Below are 9,096 nucleotides of genomic sequence, written 5' to 3' on the forward strand. Positions count from 1 at the left end.
GCTCTTCGAGGCCGCCACCATGGACTGAGGCGCGCTGCGCGCGGGGCCGCGGGGCGCGCAGAGCCGCGGCGGCCGCGGCCGCTTGTGCGGCAGGAGCCGTCGGGGCGTCCGCTCGGGCTCCCGCTCTCGATTTGCGCCGATTCCCGACATTTCACGCTCTGCTTTGCGATGACAAAAAGCGCAGTAGTACGTTAAAGTCGATGACTTAGGTAGTTTGTAAAGGATTAATCCTTTGCTTGCTTCAAATCTGAACAGGAATCTCCACACAAATGCCCCACATGTGGAAGAACCTTTAATCAAAGAAGTAACCTGAAAACTCACCTTCTTACCCATACAGACATCAAGCCCTACAACTGTGAGCAGTGCGGCAAAGTGTTCAGGCGAAACTGTGATCTACGGCGGCACAGTCTAACTCACACCCCGCGGCAGGACTTCTAGAGCAGCCAGGGACCTGCGCCCGCTCCTGCAGCTCCGAGTTGCTAATTTTGCTCCAGGACTCTATTGTAGAAACTCACAGACGTGCGCGCACACACACACACACGCACACACACACACACACACACACAGTGACACACGTGCGGGCTCAGGGGCCAATCTTTCCTACCACACGTCTGCAAAGCTCCTTTAGAGAGTGTGGACTGCAGGATCGGGCCCCTCTCCAAGCCACCCCGAGAGCGGGAAGCTAGTCTTGTAGATACTCGCGGCTCATTTTAGAGCTCTGTACAGAATGTGGTTTTTCTTTGTTTGTTTGTTTCGTTTTGTCATGTCAGATGCACATTGATAACAAATCTGGGAGTCAAAGTATCTCTTTAAAAAGTGTATTTCAAAATAAATCTCTTTTTTGTTTTCCAAATGCCTCCTGCCTTGTTGTATTATTCTCTGAACATTTGGGCTTTTTTTTCCTGCTGTGTCAATGCAATGGTAAAGCATATTGAATAAATTTTCTAGCCGGGTAATTGTACTGTCACAACAATTTCGGTGATCGCTTTTGTTTGGCCTGTTCCACTGTTGCTTTTGTGTTATCTATTGTTAAGTAAAATGAAAGTGTCCGTATTTGAGCCTTTATAGCTCTATTACTTAATAGTATGAATGTCTAAATATTAACTTCTGTACTTTTGTTATTTTCCCGAACGAAATACTTTTTAAAAAGAAGAGAAAGAAAGAAACACTTGCAAATAAACAGATCTTAGGAAATAATGCATAGAGCCGTTCTTAAGCCGAAGCGGCTTATTAGTAACTTATTTGCAATCAGCCCATATATTGTAAAAGTCATCCCTTTCGTGGAGATTGCATTCGATAGCCTCCTGCCGTTAGACTTTGAACACGGGCAATTCGCCCGCGTAGACAGGGACTTTATCCTGCAGAAGACGCCACTCTTTCCCGATAGCCCTGGAAACAAACAGCGAGGTAGAAAAAATCTCCCCCCCACCCGCTCCGCTCCGCGCCGCCCCGCCAGGGCCCCGCGCCGGGCGGCAGCTCCTGCGGCGGGACCGCGCAGCGCCCCGCGCAGCGCCCTGGACCCCGCGCAGCGCCCCGCGCAGCGCCCCGCGCAGCGCCCCGCGCAGCGCCCCGGGCCCCGCGCAGCGCCCCGGACCCCGCGCAGCGCCCCGCGCAGCGCCCCGGGCCCCGCGCAGCGCCCCGGACCCCGCGCAGCGCCCCGCGCAGCGCCCCGGGCCCCGCGCAGCGCCCCGGACCCCGCGCAGCGCCCCGCGCAGCGCCCCGGGCCCCGCCGCCCGTCCGTGCCGCCCCCCCGGGCGCTTCTTCTCTCCCCGCCGCCGCAGGCAGCGCCGGTCGCAGCTGCCGCCGGCGGGGGTCGGGCCGCAGCCACCCCAGCTCCAGCCCCGCTCCTTGTAGCACCAGCACCTCCCCGCAACATCTGGAGGGCTTGGGGACCTGCTGCTTATTTTTATTCATTTATTTTTGTTATTATTTATTTTTTGCTTCCAGGTTTGGGACTCCTTCTACCCCCGCTGCCCCAACACCCRTCCCTACCGCCTCTCCCAAATGTAGCGCCCGGTTAGCGAAGCAGCGCGAACCCTGCCCCGCGAGCGGCCTGCGGCAGGGCTGGCTCCCGGCCCCAGCAGACGCCAGGAGGGTGCCTGGTCGGTGGGCGGCAGGGCCAGGTCTCGGCGGGCACAGGGCAGCCCCGCGGGGCTGCAGCCTCCTGGTGCTCGCGGGCCTGCGCGCCCTGAACCCTGTTAATGAGTAGCGAGTCCAAACGAGCGGCGCTCGGGCTGCGGAGGTGCCGAAGCGGCTGCGTGACTCCTTGGGGCTGCTCCTTCCCTCTCTCTCTGCAACCTCTGGCCCCAGCAGCACCATAGGGACGGGGAAGGCACCCTGCGGGAAAGTCCCGCTCTGGCTCGGGTCAAACCAAACAGGTGAGTGTCCGCTGTAGCGGATGGCAGCAGGCAAGGTGGGCTCAAACGCCGCCCAAGTTTCACAGACAAGGCCTAGCTCTCCATCTGCTCCAGGCTTGYGAGATGGGGAGGGGAAAATAAGTCTCTGCAGCCAGAAATACCTACTGGTCTGCCAGCTGAAGAAGAGCCTCCCTGGTCAAAGCCTAGTTTAAGGGTCGTCTGCTCTTCTTTTTGTCATCCCCACTGACTAGCACCCCTTCCCTCACTGGAGTGTCACATTCCTGGAGCTCCCCTCTTCCCCCACGCTTGCAGCCCCGTGGCCTCTCTCCTCTGCCTGCTCTCTCGACGGGCATCTCTCACTGCCTTGTCATGGGCATCTTCCCAATATCAGATCTCTCCCCATCCAATTGATTTTGCTATTCCCAGTGCATTCCTGTTCTCCCAGTAGGTTATTTCCTCCAGTTTCTCTATCCTTATTGTTCTTGCAGTTCCTGTCCCCAGGCCCTTTTGCGTCCCTAGTTTCTTGCTCTCAGAACCCAGCGCGCAGGGAGGCTGGGATAACTCCCTTCGAGTAAACACCCCTGTCAGGATACATATGGGTTGATTCTGCTTGTCCYAAGCCAAACTCTACGTGCAGTTTGGAAAGAGCTTGATCAGATGAACTCTATCAAACGCTAAATCAAAATGATTACATATAGCGAAGGTTTTGCTTAATTGTTTGGCGTTTCTTGTTTAATAATCTTCCCACTGAGCAGACGCAGCCTGTAAGTTTATCTTCCCGGGATTTCAAAAGTTCAGAGGACAGAACAAAGGCTGAAGAGCTGGATCGAGGCAGCAACAGATACGTTTAGCAGTAGGTCCCTTGATTGTTTTTTAAATATAAAACAGTAGCTATAATCCTAAAATGTCAGAGGATGAGTTGGTATCTCTTCAATATCAGCATCCTTTCTGATGGCGCTGACATTTTCCATTTGTGTTTAAAATATCACCCCTAACTGGGAAGCTTCAGAGGCAGTAATAAAGAGTATGTTGAAAATATCTATATGGTTTGCTGTTTTTAGATGTGTTTTTGCACAGAAACAGGTTCAGTAAATCTATTTTTTTTTTTAATAGCTATAAAGTGCCACCCCAAATTCCACAATGCAAATGCTAAATACAATAATATCCTTGTTCCTGCCATTTGGTCCTGTATACAGCATCTTTCATTGCTTTGGAGCTCTGCTCTGGCAGGGAGCATACAGCGGGATATGTCTGCAGCTTCTGCAGCTTCCCACATCACCTTCCTCCTGCTCCTGCAGGTTCTTACATCTCCCATCTCCCCTTTTCCTGCACCTTTTTTTTCCCCACCTGCTCCCTCGCTGGCTCTGATCRTCTGCACCTTTGGCTGTGTTAGAGGTAACAAGCAATGGGGCAAGAGGAAGAAGGATGATCTCTATTCAATATTTCTGAGGGGAAAAAAAAAAGAGAGAGCAGCAGATGATAAGATCTGCTGCGGCTAAATTCTCTAATCTGGGGACAAATGAGGCAAAAAACTCGTACTCCTTGAGGCTTTGTCCGCACACGGAATTCTGTTTACACGCGTTGCTGAAGGGAGTGCTGTCCGCAGTAGATGGTGGAGCTGCTCAGCACGGCCCTGTGTGCGCAACGCTTCTCCACGGTGCAGCGACAGCAATCTGCCTGTTGCAGATAAGCACTCCCGATACCATATGGCTTCGCTGGCGCTGCCATGCCTCATCCCAATGTCRCCGGCAGGCCGGGCAAGCCCTGATCGAAGGGGAACAGAGTGCAGCAGTTCCCCAGGAGTGTGACACAACCTTGGCTTGCACTAGCTGGAATGCCAAGGGAATAAATCCAGTCCTTGGGAGTTTATCATGTCAAAATTCATTATTTTTTTGCACTTTTTTCCCTCCTCCCTTGCTCCCTTGATTTTTCCTCCCACTTTCACCTCGCTGCTCTGCTGCCTGCTCCCTCCGGAGCCTGGGTGCTTGTCGGTCCTCCTCGTCCACGCAGCCCCTGCCTCCTGCCTCCCATGCCTCGTGTCCCCTGAACTCCCGACCCACTTTCTTCTTGCTGCTTTTCTCTGGCCTTGCATGCCTCACCCCGTGCTTCAACTTTTTTTTTTTTTTTTTTTTTTTTTTTCCTGGGCAAAATTACTCACTCGAACTCTTTCTTTTTGAACCTACCCTTTCTAAACTCATTCATTACATCAGTCTCTCCCTTAGCTCCCAGCTTCTGTCAGCTTCTTTCCCTTCGCTAGCCTAGACCTCACTTTCCCTGCCCRCTATTTTTCATCCTCTGTCAGCCATCCCTTGTCCAGACCACTAATCGATGGTGTGTCTACACAGAAATTAGCAGCTGTTAATGCCAATTTTAATGACACCGAGGCCGGGGGCACAGTTGGCAGTGAGGCTGCAGCAGCCCAGAGCCCGGGCTGGAGGAGCTGGCAGCCCCTTGGGGACACTGCTATGGGCTCTGCTGCAGGAGCTCTGTGGCCATCGGGGTGCTCCAGAGGGACAAACCAGCTGAGGTGACGTGAAAAGGCCACGTACCAGCCAGAAAAATCACAAGAAAAAATGTTTGCAGTTAAGAGCTGCAGTCAGCCAAGCTTCTGCATTGGTTAAGAGACTATTAATAAAACTCTGTTTTTAACTTTTTAACTGTGTGTAGTCTCTTACACACAGAGGAGGGACAAAAATATATTACATGAACCTCAATATGTAGCTTTTATATCAGTACTGTACTATCTTCCTAGCTTACATTTCCTTCCTTGCAGAATCTCTTTTCCACTATAATGACAGAAACTTTTATTGCTTTTTCCTTTTTGGAATAGCAAACTTGTGGCAAAATAGGGCAGCTATTAGCCTAAGAAATTATTAGTTTTGTTTAAGTTGTTAAAGAAGGAAATACTTAAATTTAAAAAAATGTTTATTACACGTTCAAAATAGAGGCATCAACATCTGTATAAAAAAACCTTAAAAAAAATCTAGATGCAGGTGTTTGTTTGTGAAACTTTTTTCTAGAAGCTTTTAGTTCATTCAGCATGAGATAYGAAAATATTTATGTTAAGAAACAAAACAACTTTTCCAGATCCACAGAACCACGGTAACACGAGGTGTGGGCTTCTCCCCCCTCTCTGSTTATCCTGTGCACGGTTTATCAGGYGCGAGCTTTAGGYGCTGCCTGGTTATGCAGCCTAAGAGGAGCTCAGGATGAGCAGAGCATGTCCTTGAAACAAGGAGTCCCWTCGCAGCAGCGCTCAGCTCGGTCCCACCTCCACCTGCACTCAGCCTGGGAGCATCACCCATGGGGATGTCACTGTCAGCGGCGCGTTTGCTGCCGCCCCGGCTCAGCCCGCGCCAGGGCTTTCATCAGCAAACTGGGGCCTGTGAGAGGGGATTTCTCAAGCAGCGCTTAGTCACCGCGAGGGCAAAGCTCTGAGAGCAGCCTGGCTTTAGGTGGTGCTTTGGGTCTTGCTGGCATGGAAAACACCAAGTTCATCTTGAAGCAAACGGAGGCTTGGTCTCCACTGTAACGTCCTGCCAGCAGGTGATATCACTGAGGGACCCAAAAAAATCCCCTCTGGAAGCAGCGGGCGGATGTTAGGCAAGCGCTGGCACAGACCTGCGCCGAGAGCAGGCCTCCCAGGACGGAGAGCAGGCCTCCCAGGAGAGGCGCCACKTCGCGCCGCAGGCCGCGGCGCCCTCGGGCCAGGGGCTGACATCTCCTCTCAGGTCTCGCTGCGCCGGTTACCGGTGGCGCTGCCTCTGCCGGCGGCGCTTGACGGCGGTGCCGGCGGCAGGGCCCGCGCGAGGCCGCCRGGCTGGGCTGTCATGGGCAGCCCTGGGAGCTGGCTGGGCAGCTGGGAGGGCGGCTGGCAGCTCCCAGCGGGGCAGGAGGGACGCGGTGAATTCCCCGGCCTGCACCGGCCGCGTCCAGGCTCCGTGTGGGACAAGGGGAGCAGCAGGACTGCTGCTTCCCTGAAATTCTCGTAGGATCCAGAGAGTGGCTCCATCGCCTCACAGGGCTGAGGGTCTRGACTTGGGAGACGATCACACACCTCAGGCGTTTTGGATTTCCCTGTGTTCAGAAATCCCCTGGACGTCTGGCTTTGTATTGAGTGCCTTAGCCTCCCTTGTGCACATACGCACTAAACCCCCAAGGGCTCTAAGCGCCCGAGGTGCCCTGGGGTGGGCAGAGCGCCGTGAGGCTCCCGCGTTCCCAGGCAGTGAAATACTGAACGGCAACTCCCTCCCCGAGCGCTTGTGAGAGATCTCGGATGCGCTGCAGCATTTCGGAGACCTGTTAACTCTTCTGGGGAAAGCAGATTGGCTGAGTGCTTTTGTTTCTGTTTTTGCTTTTGCTTTTCCCCTCTCTCCCCAAGTGTAAGAGGAAGACAAATCTTTTTTATCCTTTTTCCTCTGAGATTAGGTATGCTCATTGTCTCTGAAATTGCCAGCTGACATCCTTTGGCGTCACCACCTCTCACGGCTCCAAGGTGCCTCCAGGGGTGTCAGTCGTGCTTCATGTCAGAGTGCCTTGATGTATTTCTTTGGCTGAGATTGAAAGGTACACTCTTTAAATCTGCTGGTGACCCATTTTGCACGGATCACTGATATGCTAGAATGTAACTGCTCCTACGTATCGTGTTAATGCAAGTTTGCCTATTTTCAAAGCAGCCTATAACCCATGTGCCACACCGCACGTGCGCACAGGGAGAGCTCACGCTGGTGTCTCTGTACAAAACAAGTACGAGGGTTTCATATTTGGTGCTTTCAGCACGAGTTATGTGCATTAGGTACTTTCATTACTAYGTTACAGTGATTTTATTTAACCCCATTTGACTCGATAAACACAGACAAACAGATGAATTATGTTAGTATGAGACCACTGTAGTTTTAGCAGTTGATAGTCCTGGCAAATGCTTGCAGGTGCCAGAAGCATCCTCTCCTCCCTGGGTCCCTGCTTGGCTGAATTTGGCAGCAATGCTGAACACTCAGTGCACATGTGGAAAAGGACCAAAACTCCTATGAGAGAGCAGCTCAGCACAAACTGCCTGTCGTGGGGACCTGCCTGCTAGAGTGCCCACAGAGCCAGTCCTGGGGACTGCCCGAATAACTTATTCCGGGGAAAACTTGGGCATCCTGTGCTGTTCCAGGAGCACTAAGATAGATGAGTGCTACTCCAGCCATCTCAGCATTGAACTGGGTRGTATGGCTTTGGGAAGACCAGCTTTCCATGTCCTTTCTGGCAYAGCCCAAAGTCCAGCTGTGAAGGCAGATGACAGGCATAGCTGCATAGGCAGCTTTAGCCACAGAGTAAATTCAGACTGCCTCCCAGGGCAATGTAAATGCTGYTCCCCTGGCCTGCGCCCAAGGGGTGTCCTTGGGTTCAGAGCTCTTTCAAGACTGCCTGGCTGTGGTACAACGTAAATACAGCCCATGAATTAGTCCGGGAGCTGGTTCTGCTGGGATGACTCATATAACCACACAAGTCACCCCATGACTCCGACTCTTATTTTCATATTGTGGTCTCCTTATTCCCTTCCATGGTAGAAGTGATGGTGACCAAGAGGACTTGTCTCATCCTAGAGAGGCACAGACATGGGCAGCAATAGAAAAGCTCTGCGAAAACAAGCAAACCTTCAAGCCTTGACTTACATATATGGAAAAATAAATCAGTTTGGGCGAATGGTCAGATCCTGTCCAATTTCTGTTTCTATGYGCCTGTTCACCTGCTATTTTCTGTAACAGAAAAGTGCTGAAAAGTGCATCTTGRCATAAAGAGCACATAAAGGGGCGCCTGGCAGCTTGTATCGTCACGTCATGTTCTTCCCAAGCTAAAACCTTGTCTTTGTCATGATTCATGTTTTCAAACTCCTTTTTAAAAATGAAACATGGTTTAATAGTTTTTCTGTAGTTCAGTTATTGGCAACATAAATGTTTCTGAATCTCATTTGTCTAGTCAAAAAAAAAATCGACCCCTATACATGGAGGTTTTAATGACAAATTGGATTGTGATGTTGTTACATGGACCTGTCCTTTCCTGGAGGCACAATGGGCTCCTTTCCCCCAAACCATGCAGCAAGTCGCAAATCAGCTGTGATCGCAATGCAAGAGCTGGGACTGTTTGCAGGGACTTCGRTGCCTTTGCCTAGTCTAGCCCTGCAGATGCAGAGTTTGTTTGTTTGTTTAAACAAGACTTTTCAAACTGGGAAGTGAGCATATAGGCAGAAGAACAAGTTACTGCAGGGAAAACAGGGGGTGTGAAAGTTCAGCATCTCGGCAGCTGCCAAGTCGCTATTCTTATGTATTCCTTAACCCCCTCGTAAACATTGTCAAGCTTCCCTTCACACATCCAAAGATCCCTGGCTTTTGTGGCAAGGTGCTGCCGGGGCCAAAGTGCTCGTGGAGCTTTGCCGCTGGAGAGCAGTTGAGCAGTGGGTTCCCACTACCTTGCCCTGCAGTAAGTAGTTTGTCTGCCTGAACTTTGGGGTGTAGCCGCCTCATTTCCCTAAAACCCCCCAGCAAAGTCATGGTTCAGGTGAGGGAACAACCCAGGAGCTTCCCAGCTYTGAGGTCATCGCCCCGAATGCCACCTGGATGCAGCCCTGGCTCATCTGACAGAAATCCTTCAGGTTTTGGCAGCAGCAGATTTCAGATGAAAGCGAGTGCTGTAAGGGCCATTACACGGTGTTAGCCCCATGCTGTGATAAACAGCAGCCCCCAGCTCTCTATTTTTG

General features: G+C 51.8%; 1 protein-coding gene across 1 annotated transcript in view; it reads left to right on the forward strand.

The window, feature by feature from the left end:
- The window catches only part of OSR2 (odd-skipped related transciption factor 2), a 1,798-nt gene extending 1,360 nt beyond the window's left edge, over positions 1–438 (forward strand). The window contains exons 2-3 of the mRNA XM_026050011.1: positions 180–186; positions 256–438. Of these exons, the coding sequence (XP_025905796.1) occupies positions 180–186; positions 256–438 (190 nt within the window). The remainder of the gene's footprint in view (positions 1–179; positions 187–255) is intronic.
- Positions 439–9,096: the final 8,658 nt, after the last annotated feature.

Source organism: Nothoprocta perdicaria, unplaced genomic scaffold, assembly GCF_003342845.1.
Source record: "Nothoprocta perdicaria isolate Ctin4 unplaced genomic scaffold, notPer1 scaffold_64, whole genome shotgun sequence".
NCBI classification, from domain to species: domain Eukaryota; kingdom Metazoa; phylum Chordata; class Aves; order Tinamiformes; family Tinamidae; genus Nothoprocta; species Nothoprocta perdicaria.